The sequence below is a fragment of the Nerophis ophidion genome, linkage group LG07, assembly GCF_033978795.1.
Source record: "Nerophis ophidion isolate RoL-2023_Sa linkage group LG07, RoL_Noph_v1.0, whole genome shotgun sequence".
NCBI lineage: Eukaryota > Metazoa > Chordata > Actinopteri > Syngnathiformes > Syngnathidae > Nerophis > Nerophis ophidion.
In genome coordinates, this window is record NC_084617.1 from 22,324,605 (window position 1) to 22,344,330 (window position 19,726).

Below are 19,726 nucleotides of genomic sequence, written 5' to 3' on the forward strand. Positions count from 1 at the left end.
TCTTGAACAGGTGCGGTAGAAACCAGATGGATGGATTAAAATGCATGAGAATGCTTTATATTTTGAACGTTATTTTTGACACTGTGACTACCAGCAGAATTATTCATTACTTGCCGTGTTAAGCAATTTCAGCTAAGATTATCTGAGAGCCAGATGCAGTCATCAAAAGAGCCACATCTGGCTCTAGAGCCTTAGGTTCCCTACCCCTGGTTTATAGCGTTGGCCGATTTGGCCTATAATCCAATGTCAATCTTTTCCATATTTTCATTGATAAATGTCCACCATTTTTATATAATGTTAAGATCCTTGGCTGGTGTACTCATTCTGCTTCAGTATATTGCAGACTAGCAGTGCTAACCTCAACTGCAACTCCAGTCAACTACGCTTTCGGTCGTTTTCTTCTTTATTTCAATTAATATCATCCACTCCTTGTTCTCAGCACTGCCTTACTCACGCACCTTCTTCCCTACCCATGGTTTAGAAAAAAATAATTATATATTGCTAGCTATTAGCTAATAGTAGCGAGTGAGACATCTGATGATTTGGTCTTATCTCACAGGGTTTACAATGGCATTCACTAACAGTGGGGAAGCTTGTAACCGAAATTTTAGCTTGAAACCTGAAGCATAACAATTGGTCAAGAGAGAGCTAGTTTTTCTGAAAAAATCATAAGCTCGGCAATCATAAACTGATATGACTGTGTATTGCAGCCTCTTGCGTTGATATGATATATTTTTGGACATATCAATTATAATAGAACCTTTCTAAACAGGTTACAGGTTACAACGGCAAATGTAGTTTATTTTCTAGCATTGAGGCAAGGATTATTAACTTGAAGCGGCTCGGCACTCTGGACAGATATACTTGTCCTCTGTAGCGACCTCTGTCAATCTGAAAACTACATTACATTGTTGACGTGTTGCACCTTGTGGCATCTTGTAACTTTTATTTTGTGGTACTTTTCTAAGTTGTCATCAACATACATTATTGCGATACGGCCACAGAATTTAAATAAGCCATATTTATATACTCCCACCGAGGAATATACAGTATTTATATATATCGCACAGATCTAATGGGACAGTGTTTCTTAGTGTTCAGTGTTTTCTGTACTTCTGTATTTTCTTTACTTCAGACTGCTGCACCAGTTTTAGGTAAAACAATTGAGTTCATGCATGTGCAGCAACAGATTCTATAGAATTGCTTTTTTGGAGACCGCACCTGTCTGTCATCACAGTCTCTTCCAGCACTCATTTCCCTCGCCATCGCCAAGGTATAAAGGAGTGATGAGACAGATGGCATCGGGGGCAAGGACACAGTTTAGCAGAATGACAGTGGTCGTAAATCTAAGCACCACACCATACACATGAGAAGTCCTGGGTAAATAAATTAATGTTTTGTCGGCTGGGTCCACACATGTTTATCAGGAAACTTTGTAGATGTGAGCTGACTTAAATAGCACTATGCTACGTATTCACCTTTTCAATATACCAGCACAGTTTGTCTATTTGGGGGACACATTTTGGACATACAAAATGGTTAATCAAATACTGCAAATCTGCTACCAACAATACAGTTGAAATAACACCACAGACATTACACAACTGGTTTTGAGTGAGTCAATCAATTTTCTTAGACACTCCTTGACCGATTTTCTGTCCCGCTCAGTACGTCATAAACCAAATGGATGCAAATCTTGCAGTACCAACTCAGTACATCCAAACATGCATATGACTGGACTCGGACTGGACACTGGCCGAGAGTGGAGTCGGCTCTCTTGGTTGCTTTGTTGGGTCTGCTCCTGTCTCTTGGCCATGCTCCCTCCACCCCAGCGGACGATGGCGTGGAACACCGCAGAGGCCACCACAGTGGATATGTTTCTTTTACTTTTTTTTCATAGCTGTATGTAGAAGTGTCTGGTTGTATCAGCTGCTTTAATGTCTTTAATGTCCTTTGTGTTATTTGATGTTTGATGTTTCCCTCTTACACACATGTACGAGGGATGTGTACTACGGCTATGAGTTGTTTTTTTCCCTTGGCCTCAGTCAGCACCCCCTCTCCAGGGCCCAGGCTAAGACCGATTTTTAATTTTTTTTTTATTTTAATCTTCTATTTTTTTCTCCCATTACCCCCCCTTGTTTACCTGTATCTCATCTTTTTTTGTAAGGGGCGCTGGAAGCCGGCAGACCCGGCAGCCATCCTGTTCTGTCTCCCTGTAATGTTTGTCTGATCTTGAATAGGATTGTGCTGAAAATTGTAATTTTCCTGAAGGAACTCTCCTGACGGAATAAATAAAGTACTATATATATATATATACATATATATATATATATATATATATATATATATATATATATATATATATATATATATATATATATATATATGAATAAGTCGCTTCCTGGTCACATTGTTGAAGAGACCCACTCTCAGATTATTAAAATACATTGTCTCACACTATCACACGGATGGTAAAATAACACATTTTAAAATAACACAACTACATTGTCTCAAATTGTCATGTCCTCATAGTATAATTGGTTGTTTCTTTCTTTTTAAATTAAGTCTTTTGTTGGAAAGTAAACTTTTTAGTGGAATTTGTATGACTGTGTTGGAGGACATGAGACATATTTGCCAAAGGGGAAACGAGCAATGATATGCCTGGCTTTACCAAACCTGAACATTCCATACATTATCCCACTAGCTAAGGCTACGTTCACACTGCAGGGTCGGATGTCCAATTCCGATTTTTTTTGCCTAATCTTCTTAGTGATCGTACACATTGCAAAAAAAGTAAAATTTTTGAAGCAATCTTTAATTTAATGCAATCTGCATGCGGATATGACCTTGCATGCACTTCAGTGTTCACAGAAGTTAACATGCCTTCCACTCTAGTCGTAGTACTGGCACATTTGTGGAAATTTCAAGGAATCATTGCGCGTTAGAGATTACAAAGGTGGACGACAAGTATTTTGGCTCTCGCAGTTTTACGAGATGTTTTGCTTCGATGTCTGCTTGAAGCGTGTGTTTGTGGCGAGCATTCGGAAACAGAGTAGAGTGGTGGAACATTCAAGTGTTCCTAAAACATTATTTTCACCTGTGTTTTGCTCTGTTGTCAAGTATTTATTTTGTAACCTTTTATTTTGGCGAATAATTACGACTCTTAGCGCTTTTTGATGACATTCTGGTCGGATGAATGCCACCTGAGCACAGGAGGGTTCATATTGAGGACGCATCGCATATATATTGGATTTATATCCACATACAAAAGTGGCCTGGGTCGTGTAAAATTCGGAATGGCACTGTTCACACTAACATGAAAAAAATCTGATACAGGTCGCATAGGGGAAAAAAATCGGAATTGACCTGCAGTGTGAACAAGGTCTTAGAAAGGGGGTCGGCAACTTAAGCGCTGCCCTAGTGGCTCCCTGGAGCTTTTTGAAAAACGAATTTAAATGGAAAAAGATGGGGTGAAATACAGTTGTTGTTTTAATAATGTTTCTGTAGGAGGATAAACATGACACAAATTGTTTGCTAGAAATCCCACTGTTCATGTTAAACATGCCACACTGATGAGAGTATTTAACAGGCGATGTTTTTTTCTACTAATTTTCCGCGGACCTTGAACTCACCGTAGTTTGTTTACATGTACAACTTTCTCCGACACTTCCAAAGAAATACGTGTTTTATGCCACTCTTTTTTTTTGTCTCATTTTGTTCACCAAACTTTTTATGCTGTGCGTGAATGCACATGAAAGCTTTGTTGATGTTATTTACTTGTTGGAATGCTAATCAGGCATGTTTGGTCAGTGCATTACTGCAAGCTAATCAATGCTAACATGCTATTTAGGCTAGCTGTTTGTATATATTGCATCATCATGCCTCATTTGTAGGTATATTTTAGCTCCTTTGAAGTATTTAATTTATATTTGCATGTCTCATGGCACATTATCTGTATGTAATATTGGTTGCATTTCTGATAGTTGTTTGTGTGCCGTTGTAGAGCACAACAAACTTTACCAATCTTGCAACGATTGTAATAAATCCATTAGAAGAAGAGAGCCTGATGTTTTATCTAACTTGGACGCAAACATCTATACCTTTGGCCATTCTAAGCCAGTAATTTCCTGGAGTTACCTCACACTCTGAGAAGCCTCTTTTACGACTTTTTCCAATGGTGTAAAAAAATGTGTAGAATTCATATTAAATTTGTCAACATTTCTGTCAGCAAAGATTTCAGCAGCAGCCTTGTTTTGATAGTAGGCCAATATAGCTATTAGAGATACTTATATCATGTATTTCCTTCATTATAACACTTACTTTATATGGCTTATAGGCGTTTATTTTTTCGCGGCTCCAGACAGATGTTTTTATTTATTTTCGGTCCGATATGGCTCTTTCAACATTTTGGGTTGCTGACCCCTGCCTTATAGACTTACTGCCCAAGTTCCAAAGAAACTGTTGAGCCAAGACTGAGGGCATCTGGGCAGCAAGCCACACTGAACTTCTGCATTCTGATAATGACTTCAGCTGACCTTATTATTCCTGCCAATAGACTTCACCTTTAAAGTTGCACAGTAAAACGTAAGTGAACTCCCCAAAGAACAATCTACTTTGATGAACACTACATAACAGCTAGAGGTTGCCACTTTAAGTCTAAAACTAATGCAAAGTAGACCTCACATTATTCTTCATCTTACCTGAACAGGGTGTCATTTGTAGCTATTGACTTGACCGGGTTGTGGCAGTCGTTGTGACCCTCTGGAGTGAAGCCCCTCTGTTTTCTAAAGCTCTGCACACCCTTCACCACAATAGCCACCCCATCCCGCACCCTCTTCCTCAGGCTCATCCTCCACCGGTCTGTGATTATGCTGATGAGCCCCACAGGGAAGCTCTCAGGTGGAGGCATGTCTGGGTTGCCTACAGCCAGACTGGGGATTATCCATATGTAGCCTGGCCCCACCAGCCCAGCCTCGGTCGCCATGGTGAACAGGTACTGGGCCTCTTCGTGGGAGCAGTAGACCAAGAGGACCTGGGCGTCAATCTGTTGCAGCAGCCGTCTTGCTCGGATATCGTTCATGCTGTCGGCGGACATGTCAAAGGTCAGCACGTCCTGTAGCTCCCACAGGAAGTAGCTGGTGTCAATAAAGGATTTGACGTAATCCACGTAGGCCTCATAGCCTGGGTAGAGGCTGGTTATGACCACAAAGCTGTCCCAGTTGTACTCCTCCATCACCTTGAACATGCCATTGATCTGCTGCTCGATGGAGGAGCCCAGCTGGAGGAAGTTGGAGCCCTCTCCCTGAAAATGGAAATGATAAAATTAATGTAGTTACTGCTCTTCAGCAAGCCATATTAGCACTCAGTTTTGTGTAATGTTCTCTCAGAACCTCTCCATCATCTTGTAAGTGACTTGGCCATCCAGATGCTCTGTAGCGGAGCAGCTAACTGCTGCTGTTTTATTTTGCTCTTCTTGGAGCTGCAGACCCATTCATCACTTAAACCATACATCTTACTTTTGCCTGGCAAACACTGGCTTCATTCATATTTGCAAAAACACATAATGCTCTATACCTCTGGGGCTGTCCTTTTTTTTTTTCATTTGCATTTGCTGCAAAGTGACCTTGGAAGTCGACCTTGAGGGAAATAGTATGAAACATTTTTACTTTAAATGATGGGACCAGCTATTAGTAAAATAATTTAGACTACAACACAGCCTCAGGGGTCTCTTACCGAATCTCGGATGGATTTATACCAGAATCACTAATAGCTCCGGCAAAATTATTTATTACCAGTTGGTTGTTTGCAAAAAAACCCCCCAAAAAACCAAATTCAATTAAAAAAATAAAACATGTACATATATATATATATATATATATATATATATATATATATATATATATATATATATATATATATATACATATATATATATATATATATATGCATGTATATATATATATATATATATATATATATATATAGGTATATATATATATGTATGTATATATATATACATTTATTTATATATATACATATATATATATATATATATATATATATATATATATATATATGTGTGTGTGTGTGTGTGTGTGTGGGTGTGTGTGTGTGCGTGTGTGTTAAGCTGCAGAGAGAACATAACCAGTGTCTTAAATTAAGTAGGCAGATCTCATTAAATTTATAGAAAGCTCTAGACATGCAGTGTCTGATTGACTCAATGAGTTGACGAACTCTTCACCTTGTCTGCTAAAATATGCATTGCATATTTCTTAATGTTTTAGAAGCATATATATTGTACTGTTTGGATATAGAGAGCCTTTGTCAGTTTTAATGTCTCTGGAAGTCCGGAGACATAATCTTATGTTTTTGGAGACAACAGGTATTAACATCTGTGCATGTTGGTAAGGAGGTAAGATTGTATTTTTGCTTCATCCTTCACTTTAAGCGTGAGTGAAAAACACACTACCAACCTGAAAGACCGGATAACTCCAAAAGAGAAAGAGATGACAAAGTATTATCTGCACACAGATGCTACCTGGTGGTGTTTTGAACACATTGCAGCTAGTCCTGGATAGTCTTTCTCCTTAATCAATCAATGTTATTTATATAGCACTAAATCACAAGAGTCTCAAAGGGCTGCACAAGCCACAACGGCATCCTAACGCTTCAGTCACACGCAGGATTCTCACAGGAATGAGGCAAAAATAAAACCTCACCTACAGTAGCTAACATTAGCTGTATGGTCGACCAAGTCAGGTCTGTGTAGCCTCAGAAATGGAAAGTTTAGTGATGTCATTACTTCTTTCCTGAGAGCATCGTACCATTTTAAACACTCTTAGACTAATTATGTCAGTCTTAAATTACCCATGAATACATTTTAATTAAGCATCTATAAAAGCCGTGAGCATCCCCCTACAGTATAATGAACTCGATCCTAACCAATTACTATGACAAATGTTACCGAGTAAGTTTTGAATTACCCCATTGTCAGAAGGTAGTTCTCCTTATTGCAATTGTAATGTTTCAATACATTAGCAGTGGTATGTGATAACATGCAGAGCCAATCAATGACATTTTTAGCAGATTGCATTCACATTCCTTAATCTTAAGTACTTTTGTAGTCTCCCGTGAATGGTCATGTTGTATAATCTGCTAGTTTTTTCTTGCTGATAGGTCTATGTGACCCTCCAGACCTTCTCCTCTCTAGGGGAACAAAACCACTCCATCCCGAGCGGGTGTCCCTCAGAACTCAGGGACACAGGGGTCAAGTACCCCGAGACTGCGAGCAGGTCTGTGATCTTGTTCCGCCTGGCTCCTCATTGTCCTTGAGAGGAGTTCAGTTGCCTTGTGATGTATGAGCATCTTATGATTTCAGACGTCACCGCTAAATCCACCCACTTTCTGTACTCTGCTCGGCCCCAGGAAATATCTTATTTTTCTGGTGCTCCCTTTCAACCACATATTGCTCCGAAAAGGGAATAAAAAGAAGAATGTCTTCGAAGCACATGGCAGATTACTCTTTTATACACTAAAACTTTCCGCTGACTTGAAAGTAGAAATATTATCTCGGAGTTTCATTCATCTTTTCTTAATTAAAACTACTGCAGTTATATCTTACAGGCATGCAAATACAATAATCTAAATTAATTTATGTTATCACTGAATTGGTTGAGAGTAAGAGGGGTGCCACTGGAGGCTGGCCTGTTGTGAACATCCAATGGTTTGACTCAGTGTTATCACAATATCATGTCTACATGCTGCCTCCTCATGGATTGGCAACAATGTCCAATGCTTTTTCCTTGCCGGTAGTCATTGTTCATCCTCATCTGTAGATGTTACTCACAGAAATAAATCTCAAATTCTCAGTTAGCACGGTCCGACACAATCCGGGGCATCGCCGTAGGTGGATCCTTGGAAACACCAAGTCATAATGGTCACAAACAATTCCTGACTATATTTTACACCCCCGCACCCCCAACCCCGCCCAACAAACCGAAGCACGGGGGGTGGGGGCATGGAGGGGTGGCGGGGTTTTCTGCTAGCGGGGTGTATAATATAGTCAGGAGTGTCATGGATGCAAAGGATTCTGGGTATTTGTTGTGTTGCGTTTATGTTGTGTTAATGTGAGGATGTTCTCCCGAAATGTGTTTGTCATTCTTGTTTGGTGTGGCTTCACAGCGTGGCGCATATTAGTAAGAGTGTTAAAATTGTTTATATCACAACCATTAGTGTACTCTGTATCACCCAGTATGCCTTGCAGTTGTGTGCGTGTGTCTGAAGAAGCCACACACAACATATTGCTGGACTGGCAAGTAGATCGTACATGTTGTAGAAGGCGTCTAAGGCAAAGGCTTCATAGCACGCCCTAATACTTATTAACTGGGTGACTGCCGGCAGACATTCTTGAGTATGTATACATCTCCTATTGTCTTCTTCGCTTTGTGACACGGGTCCAAAATGGCTCTTTGAACGGTAAAGGTTACCGATTCTTGAAACATGTATATCAAATATTTCCAAATGGTTCAACCGCCACCCACCCGAATCTATTTAAAATCTATTTTTTCGTCATGTCACCCGCCCAACCCGCGGTTTATCCGCGGACTCAGCGGATGAGACCGCAAACCGCGCATCTCTAGTAGCAACACAAACTCAGCCGGGGTTTCTTTCTTTTTTGTGAAGATTTAATATGGAACAGAGCGGTCAATCGAACATGGTTCTCTACCACATGTCAACTGGCAGGTTTCGGTGAGAAAATTGTGGTAATAAGTCGGCTCTTGCCGTAAACATGAGCGGAGCTTGTGTCGTTCTTCCAGCAGCTGTCAAAGAGGCAGCTGCGATTTTCTTGGCTCCTCCATGGCTTCCCTCAGAGACATTGGCGGTCACCACAGCCCTCCGACTTTCAGGTATGACTTTATAATCTCACTAAAACACTAGTAACCCAATAAGCAAATAAGGGATTTTCCAGAATTATCCTAGTAAATGTGTCTAACAACATCTGAATCGCTCTCACTGCCCTGTCTTTTTTTCTTCTTTTTTCTTCTTCTAGTCCTTCACTCTCACTATCCTCATTTACGAATCTTTCATCCTCGCTCCAATTAATGGGGAAATTGTTGCTTTCTCGGTTAGAATCGCTCGTGCTGCTGGTGTCCATGATTGTAATCAATGTGCGGATGACGTCACGCGCACATCGTCTTCTACTTCCGATACAGGCAAGGCTTTTTTATTAGCGACCAAAAGTTGCGAACTTTATCGTCGATGTTCTCTACTAAATCCTTTCAGCAAAAATATGGCAATATCGCGAAATGATCAAGTATGACACATAGAATGGACCTGCTATCCCCGTTTAAACAAGAAAATCTAATTTCAGTAGGCCTTTAAAGAGGTGTACTTTATATGCAATAGTGCACTGGTAGAGCTCGGCAGCATAGGAAAACTTCATATCATGATATTATTATAAGCATCAGTCTATACAAAACAAACAAAAAAAAGTTTTCAGGCATAAATGTTTCATTGCTAAAATGTGACCGCTTAAGATATCAGAAGAACGGCTGGGCGACAAAACCATATCAATATATATCGCGATAGACAAGAAATAGATATCAATGAAGGATGCGCTTTTAGTGTCGGAAGAAACCGGAAGTTGCAACGCAAGATTGGTTGCATTGAACAAAGGCACTCGCTTTCCGGTAACTTTTCCGGTAACCGAGCAACGCAGGAAATGACATGCCAGCAGCCAATCAGTATCAACTATAAAGTTTGCTTGCATCATCTTGTTGTCTCGCGGTTGATTCTTTGCATTGACTGAGGAGAGAAAGCCAAAATGAGTGCTGCAGAGAGCGAATAAATTGTGATTAAAACAGGAAAAGGCACCTGAAAATGAACAGTAGTCAGACCGGTGTGGTCTGTAAATGATGCAAGGCCCCACCAAGACCGGTAATACCACACCACCTTAGCTGCACCCACCCTTTAGAGCAGAGCTTTACTATTTGGTACAAAAACCTGCAGAAAATAGTTCTTCTCAGGTTTGTCTGTTTACATTTACTCCCTTTGCACTTTTTTCTTACTCTTTTTGATGCATTTCTTACATACCGTATTGCCTTGAATTGCCGCAGAGCATATATTATGCGCCTGCCTTGAATTACTGCCGGATCAAACTCGCTTCGCAAAATAATTAGCGCATGCTTAGTATTACCGCCTGGTCAAACTCGTGACGTCATGAGTGACACTTCCGCTGTCATCATTTTCAAAATGGAGGAGGCTGATTTTTAAATACCGGTAATTTGAAATCGCATAAAGGGAAGAAGATTAAGACCTATTCTGTTACGACTGGTTGGCATAGTGATGCCAAATTGGTCCCTTCGTGGATGCGTCGGCCTGAACACAGCAACGGTAAGTTTAAATGATTTATTACACTTAACAAAAACAGACTATGAACAAAAACACTGGAGCTAACAGACAAAAATAAACCAAGGGCGCTAGCATGAAAGCTAGGAATAGAAAATACAAATACTATACTTGGCACGAAGCACACAAAAGAGTAAACAAAAACATTCAGCATGAAAGCTGGAATATCGAGTGGCTTAGCGTAAGAGCTAGCGAGAAAATACATACGGGTAGTAGACAGTCGTGAATGTTGCTCGAAGGCAAATTAGGATCCGAGAATGAGTAAACAGAAAAGGTGAGCTTAAATAGGAGGGTGAAAATTAGTAGCAGGTGTGCGGGGCGAGACTTACAGGTGGACTGATGTGTAACCATAGTGATGGACAAAAACAGGAAACGGGTCAGACTGAGAATGAAAAAACAAACATGTGAAGATCTGAGCAGCAGATCGCAACATATTCAATAGAATTTAAAGTCCAAGCTTACATCACACTCACATTTTTACTGCATGCCTTTGGTAAGTGTCGCAGTGAGAAGAGGTTTTAAAATAATTAGCGCATGCTTACTTTTACCGCATGCCTTTGGTAAGCGCAGGAGTGAGAAGAGTTTTTAAATTAATTAGCGCCCCGGCGGCAATTTAAGGAAATACAGTATTTCTTATTTTTGCACCTTCATTTAAAAGTACCAGTATAATGGAAAAAACAAGTTACCTCTATTTTAAAACTATATATATCTGATTAATACCCCTCCAAAACTCACTAAGGTTACGAGCAAATAGATATGATCAAAATAGTATAAATCTCACGAGAGTCCCGAGCCAATTTTTTAGCCTGAATATAAGGAGGGTGAGTGACAAGTTTTAGAAGAAACACTATAGCATCATGTAGCAGTATTGGTAAGTGCTAAATAAATACAAACTAAAAACATAATAAAACAATCACTTACTGTTCAACGTCTGCTCTCACTGTGATGACAACTGAAAGGATATTCATATCTTCTCATTTAGATGAAGATTAAATCATAATCCACACAAAGGGTTAAAAGGTTGCTGCCTGCAGACACCGTCTGTCTTTGGTTATTGTCTTTGTCTCCATTTCCAAGTCCATCCATCCATTTCTACCGCTTATTCCCTTTGGGGTCGCTGGGGGCGCTGGTGCCTATCTCAGCTACAATCGAGCGGAAGGCGGCGTACACCCTTGACAAGTTGCCACCTCATCGCAGTCCATTTCCAAGTAAAGATGCTAATTTGTCTCCATTTCCAAGTATATGTCACGGACTAAAAACACCTAGATTTATGGTTAAATCCTCCCACTATCCAGATGCAAGGCATTCATTTATAATCGAGAATAACTTTGACGAGCCGAGACGCAATGCAACAGAACACTAGATAACTCTCTGTTACCAATGCGCTGCTAAAAAAATGTTTGTCTGCATTAGCGCTTGTAATAACAGTATTGATAATATTGGGTTAATGTTCAGGTCACGATATGTATAAAGAGTATTGTTTACAGGTTGTAGATGTTTTTTAAGGGGTTTGTGGGCAAAATAGAGAGCCCCTATTGACTCAATTGTTAGCAGACTTTTTATTTTTTTTTAATATGTACGACTTTTAAAGCATAACAAAAGAAAAATATGTGTTCTTGTTTCACACAAGGATTGTGAAAGATAACACATCTCTTTTTAATTGTTTCATATTTTTGATCTGATGATGTTGTCAGAGTGCAGAAGCGTTACCATGGCGACGTCCTCCGACCCCGGTTCTACTGTAATTGCCAAACACATTTGGAGCAGAATATTTAAAATGGTTGTCTAAAAATTGTGGCATTATGTGATGTTTTGATGATACTTTTGTCATGTCTTGTGATCATGTTTTGTTTAGTTATGTTCTGTTACTTCAAGACTCCATTAGTCCCTGTTTTTTCACAACCTTGTTTTGTCACTATGGCAACCCATTAGTTTCACCTGTCTCACGTGTTGGACTCACGCACCTGTTTTTAATCACAGAGAATATTTACGCCTGTCATTTTCTGTTGGTCTTTCTAGCGTCATCACCCCGTTCATGTTCACTCCCACTCTGCTTCATGCCGTGTTTACTCTTTCATGCAATTTCATAGTTCTTGCTGCCCTGCTCACGTCACCGCAAGTAAGTTTTTGTTTATTTATGCCACACTTAGTGCCTTTTGCCACAGTTTAAGTCAAAGTGCTAGTTTTGTTCCCTGCGTTATGTTTTGTACCTCCGCTGCGAGCGCCTTTTGTTTGCACGTTTTATAATCAAAAAATTAAATAAAGTATTTACCTTCACGCCAGGTCCGGTCCAGTTCTTTTGCACCTCGGGAAAACAATCCACGCAGAAAACTGCACCATAGTCCAAGTTCTGACAATTTTCATATACTTTGCGTATTTTTAATGGATACAATGAAACATAATTCATGTCAACTGTTTTTTTAATTATACTAGTACTTTGTGATTTTATATTATACCACTAGTACTACTGTATGCGATTTTAGAATTTTGTTTCCATTGACTCTTTTTCATGGTTGTGTTGAAATTTCCTTTCCTTTCTGCCTTGACAGTTGAAGGGACTATTATCAAAGGAAGGTTACATTTTAAGTAAAAATTTTAAAATTTTAAAATTTCATATATTTTAATCCTGGCCCTTGTTTTTGATTGGTCATAACAATATTAATTATTGATATCAACAGATATAAAACACATATATCGTGATACAGTTTTCAGCCATATCGCCCTGTCTTAATCAGGTTATTTTTGTATGACATATACATTTTTTTGTCAGTTGTTGAGCATGCAGATATATCGAAGAACATGACACGTGACTGTTTTAGATAAATAAAGTGGGTAGATATACAGTATTTCAACCAGACTAAAACTTCCAGGTTTTTACAGAGAACACAAACACCAGTGTCACAGCTTATTGTACAGCTATTTTGGATTTTGTGTCAGGGGCAGGAATATAGGCGGAAATGGGTTATTGATATGATAGTCAAAAAACAGTCGAGCGTCTGAATGCACACTTAATAATAATAATAATAATAATAACTTAGATTTATATCACGCTTTTCTAGACACTCAAAGCGCTCACAGAGAAGTGGGACTCAACATTCATTCACACCTGGTGGTGGTAAGCTACATCAGTAGCCACAGCTGCCCTGGGGTAGACTGACGGAAGCGTGGCTGCCAGTTTGCGCTTACGGCCCCTCCGACCAGTGTGAGCGGCACCGGGAGCAAAAGGTGAAGTGTCCTGCCCAAGGACACAACAGCAGTGATTTTTTGGGATGTCAATAGGTGGGAAGTTAACTTGCCACCCTCAGGTTTCTGGCCGGCTGCTCTACCCACTACGCTATGCTGTTCACTTATATCCAATGGAGACGTATGACACCACATTTTAAGGATTTGGATTTGAACAGAAAATGCACAACTTTTAAGACCGTAGACGCCACATTTGAGCATAGCCTGAGTGTTTGTGTGCGTATCTTACAAGAGCTGTTACTGCTGTGGGGCTTTGCCTGAAACTGCTTCCACCAAGTCAAGACTTTTCTCATTTTGTTAGTTTACTGCAAGAGTCGGACACTTTAGAAGCCAATGTCTGTCTTGTGTAGTCACATTCACGGCCTCACAGACTGTTGAAAATTGTAGAACTCTTTTCAAAAACGCACATATGCCACACTCCAATGTTAAAAATATCTAATTTTGGAAAGAGCCACATCAAGGAGGCTAAAGATTTGTATACTTCTACGAAGCTCTCCCGTCCAAAGGCAAAACCCAGTAACTCAATTTTGGTCAAAACTTAGCTGATAATAATTTTGGAGTTCCTAGGTGATATGCTTTACATTAGTGTATGCGATATTGTAATTTGTCCCGTAAGTAAGCTGTTACGCGCATGGTAGGACCTAGCAACTACCAAATAACCGCGTAGATACAACAGAAAAACCTAGTATCTCAAGGGACCAATCGGAGCTTCTTTGTCAGTCGCCTTATTGTCTTTAATGAGACATTTGCACGAATGGGGGCCGACGGTCAACCTGATTATGTGGTATTATGGCACGAGGGGATATTTGGAAGATTGGCCCAGGACCTTGCAAGCACCTTCATTAAATGTCAATCAATCAATCAATGTTTATTTATATAGCCCTAAATCACAAATGTCTCAAAGAACAAACCACTATGACTACGACATCCTCGGAAGAACCCACATAAGGGCAAGGAAAACTCACATCCAGTGGGACGCCAGTGACAATGATGACTATGAGAAACATTGGAGAGGACCTCAAATGTGGGCAACCCCCCCCTCTAGGAGACCGAAAGCAATGGATGTCGAGAGGGTCTAACATGATACTGTGAAAGTTCAATCCGTAGTGGCTCCAACACAGCTGCGAGAGTTCAGTTCAAAGCGGATCCAAGACAGCAGCGAGAGTCCTGTCCACAGGAAACCATCCAAAGCGCAGGCGGATTAGCAGCGTAGAGATGTCCCCAACCGATACACAGGCGAGCGGTCCATCCTGGGTCCCGACGAGCGGTCCATTCTGGGTCTCGACTCTGAACAGCCAGTACTTCATCCATGGTCATCGGACCGGACCCCCTCCACAAGGGAGGGGGGGACAGAGGAGAAAAAGAAAAGAAGCGGCAGATCAACTGGTCTAAAAAGGAGGTCTATTTAAAGGCTAGAGTATACAAATGAGTTTTAAGGTGAGACTTAAATGCTTCTACTGAGGTAGCATCTCGAACTGTTACCGGGAGGGCATTCCAGAGTACTGGAGCCCGAACGGAAAACGCTCTATAGCCCGCAGACTTTTTTTGGGCTTTAGGAATCACTAATAAGCCGGAGTCTTTTGAACGCAGATTTCTTGCCGGGACACATGGTACCATACAATCGGCAAGATAGGATGGAGCTAGACCGTGTAGTATTTTATACGTAAGTAGTAAAACCTTAAAGTCACATCTTATGTGCACAGGAAGCCAGAGCAGGTGAGCCAGTATAGGCGTAATATGATCAAACTTTCTTGTTCTTGATTCTTCCCCTTACATACTCTTTTGGGCAGATAACTGTGGAGGTCAAAATAAAAACTGGACGCTGTACACGGCTCTTGCCCAATGTGCAAACGCAGAATGGGGCCCAGCCGAGATTGTGATAACATTTCTGGAGAAAGGGCACACGTTCATGAGAGCAGATTCAATCCATGGCTCAATTGGCAAGAAAATGAAAGCTCAAGAAAACATCTATACGTTTGATGACTTTGTAGATCTTCGTAAGACAGCATCAAGATCGATTGGTTTTCCTTTGTTTTCTCAAAATCAGCTAGAAGTGAGTTACTAGGTTTTGCCTTTGGACGGGAGAGCTGCAAGTTGCCGGCTTCTTGTCCATCGCCATCCATCCATCCATTTTCTACCGCTTATTCCCTTTTGGGGTCGCGGGGGGCGCTGGCGCCTATCTCAGCTACAATCGGGCGGAAGGCGGGGTACACCCTGGACAAGTCGCCAACTCATTGCAGGGCCAACACAGATAGACAGACAACATTCACACTCACATTCACACACTAGGGCCAATTCACGGGGAGAACATGCAAACTCCACACAGAAAGATCCCGAGCCTGGATTTGAACCCAGGACTGCAGGACCTTCGTATTGTGAGGCAGACACACTAACTCCTCTGCCACCGTGAAGCCCTCTTGTTCATCTCAAGGGATGTAAATTACTCTGATCAAATCGATCAGGATTTCAATCAGGACCCTGATAGTACACACAGAATTAGAGTTGGAGTATAATTCCATATTCCTACAGTGAGATGTACTTCCACAGAAGCTCACTGTAATAGTCCACAGTCCTAAAGAAGATTAAAGCCATTGAGTGGAGAGCTTAGCTTCTCCACGCTCAGATTACGTTCACAGCTGTAAAACGTCCACAGGAACTCTTTATTTGATGCACAAACTCTGCTCGCCTCTGCAGGCAACTTCAGCTTGCACCTCCAACATTTAGTTATCAAAATGTCCAATTGTACCTGAAGCTTTGCAGACAGATATTAGTGGGCATCGGACCTGATGAGAATTGGGCATGAGCACAAAGCAGCGGTGATTTCTAAACTGCTGTTTGGGGGGTAGTGTTGTTCACGTTGCTCAGCCAGCACTCTTGCATAAGTCTTAACAGGGGCCATATGTAGTGGCGCAGTGGAAGAGTGGCCGTGTGCAACCCGAGGGTTCCTGGTTCAATCCCCACCTAGTACTAACCTCGTCACGTCCGTTGTGTCCTTGAGCAAGACACTTCACCCTTGCTCCTGATGGGTGCTGGTTAGGGCCTTTCATGGCAGCTCCCTCCATCAGTGTGTGAATGTGTGTTTGAATGGGTGAATGTGGAAGTAGTGTCAAAGCGCTTTGAGTGCCTTGAAGGTAGAAAAGCGCTATACAAGTACAACCCATTTATCATTTACCTGCTTTAAAACAATTTAATTTAACTGAAAGTGACTTAAAAGACTCACATGTTCTATTAATAGACTAGGACTGCATCCAAACAGTTAAAGGAAAGCAGAGATTGATATCAGTTGGCTTCAACAGTGCAAAAGCACAATGAAAAGCTGGACAGAGCTATGAATAAATGGAGATGTGCGACGTTAACTGGCGTGCCGCGTGGTCACATGACTGAAGCGTAGCCATCCCCACCTCTCTCTGTTAGGAGTGACTTCTGGCGGACGCTCTTTGCTGCGACATATGTCTGCCTCCGCCACACAGCATGAAGCGCCCTGGCACCACCTTCCTTTGCGGCCAACGTCACACGGATCCCACCCGGCAACCGGGAGCAGACACACGACTCACTCATCGCTTGCCATTGCTCGAAAAGATGGAAGAAACCCAGGTTGTGAAACTGTGGACAAGCTCTGTATTTGACCAAGAGTCGGGTAAACCTAAAGAAATCAAGTCAAGTGACTTAGATTTTTGTGAATTTATTGCGGGGTAGAGTTAATTTGTCTATGACAGGGGTCGGGAACCTTTTAGGCTGAGAGAGACATACAAGCCAAATATTTTAAAAAGTATTTTCGTGGGAGCCATATACTATTTTTTTTTAACGCTGAATACAACTAAATTCATGCATTTTTTAAGTAAGAACAACAGTTTTAGAGTATAATAAGTCTCTTATTCTTTTTTTAGTAACAATGTTATTCCGAAACTAACCAACAATAAATAAAATACCTCTTACTAGGGTGTTCCACGATTCGATTCAATATCCATTCTTGGGGTCACGATTCGATAATATATCGATTTTTTCGATTCAACGCGATTCTCGATTCAAAAACGATATTTTCCCGATTCAAAACGATTCTTTATTCATTCAATACATAGGATTTCAGCAGGATCCACCCCAGTCTGCTGACATGCTAGCAGAGTAGTAGATTTTTGTAAAAACCTTTATAATTGTAAAGTACAATGTTTTATCAACTGATTGCAATAATGTAAATTTGTTTTAACTATTAAACAAACCAAAAATATAACTTATTTTTTCTTTATGAAAACATTGGACACAGTGTGTTGTCAAGCTTATGAGATGCGATGCAAGCGTAAGCCACTGTGACACTATTGTTCTTTTTTTTTATTTTTAAAAAATGTCTAATGATAATGTCAATGAGGGATTTTTAATTACTGCTATGCTGAAATTATAACTAATATCGATACTGTTGTTGATAATATTCATTTTTGTTTCACTACTTTTGGTTTGTTCTGTGTCGTGTTTGTGTCTCCTCTCAATTGCTCTGTTTATTGCAGTTCTGAGTGTTGCTGGGTCAGGTTTGGTTTTGGAATTGGATTGCATTGTTATGGTATTGCTGTGTAGTGGTTCGTTGGATTGATAAAAAGAAAAAAAAAAAAGAAAACTTTAAAAATGAGAATCGATTCTGAATCGCACAACGTATTCGAATCGATTTTTTTTTTTTACCATTAATGCGACTTCTTGAACAGGTGCGGTAGGAACCAGATGGATGGATTAAAATGAATGAGAATGTTTTATATTTTCAACGTTATTTTTAACACTCTGATTAACAGTGGAATTATTAATTACTTACCGTGTTAAGCTATGTCTGAGAGCCAGGTGCAGTCATCAAAAGAGCCACATCTGGCTCTAGAGCCATAGGTTCCCTACCCCTGGTCTATGACATCCACTATATTGCCAAAAGTATTTGGCCACCCATCCAAATGATCAGAATCAGGTGTCCTAATCACTTGGCCAGGCCACAGGTGTTTAAAATCAAGCACTTAGGCATGGAGACTGTTTCTACAAACATTTGTGAAAAAATGGGCCACTCTCAGTGGTTTCCAGCGTGCAACTGCCATAGGATGCCACCTGTGCAACAAATCTGGTCCTGAAATTTCCTCCGAGTTAGGCCACCGACAGTGGCCTAGTGGTTAGAGTGTCCGCCCTGAGATTGGTAGGTTGGGAGTTCGAGCCCCGCCTGAGTCATGCCAAAGACTATAAAAAATGGGACCTATTACCTCCCTGCTTGGCACTCAGCATCAAGGGTTGGAATTGGGGGTTAAATCACCATAAATGATTCCCGGGCGCTTTGCTGGGCCTGAGCTCATCTGAGATGGACTGATGCAAGGTGGAAAAGTGTTTTGTGATCTGACGAGTCCACATTTCAAATTATATTTGGAAACTGTGGATGTGGTGTCCTCCGGAACAAAGAGGAAAAGAACCATCCGGATTGTTATAGGCGCAAAGTTCAAAAGCCAGCATCTGTGATGGTATGGGGGTGTATTAGTGCCAAAGGCATGGGTAACTTACACATCTGTGAAGGCACCATTAATGCTGAAAGGTCCATACAGGTTTTGGAGCAACATATGTTGTCATCCAAGCAACGTTATTTCAGCAAGACAATGCCAACAGCGTGGCTTCGTAGTAAAAGAGTGTGGGTACTTTCCTTGCCTGCCTGCAGTCCAGACCTGTCTCCCATCGAAAATGTGGGGCGCGTTATGAAGCATAAAATACGAGAGCGGAGACCCCGGACTGTTGAACAACTAAAGCTCTACCTAAAACAAGAATGGGAAAAAAATTCTACTTTCAAAGCTTCAACAATTAGTTTCCTCAGTTCCCAAACGTTTATTGAGTGTTGTTAAAAGAAAAGGTGATGTAACACAGGGGTGAACATGCCCTTTCCCAACTACTTTGGCATGTGTTGCAGCCATGAAATTCTAAGTTAATTATTATTTGCAAAAAAAACCCCAAAGTTTATGAGTTTGAACATCAAATATCTTGTCTTTGTAGTGCATTCAATTGAATATGGGTTGAAAAGGATTTGCAAATCATTGTATTCCGTTTATATTTACATCTAACACCATTTCCCAAC

General features: G+C 40.7%; 1 protein-coding gene across 1 annotated transcript in view; it reads right to left on the reverse strand.

Moving 5' to 3' along the window:
• The window catches only part of grin2ca (glutamate receptor, ionotropic, N-methyl D-aspartate 2Ca), a 140,149-nt gene that overhangs the window by 50,100 nt on the left and 70,323 nt on the right, over positions 1 to 19,726 (reverse strand). The window contains exon 3 of the mRNA XM_061905670.1: positions 4,701 to 5,302. Within this exon, the coding sequence (XP_061761654.1) occupies positions 4,701 to 5,302 (602 nt within the window). The remainder of the gene's footprint in view (positions 1 to 4,700; positions 5,303 to 19,726) is intronic.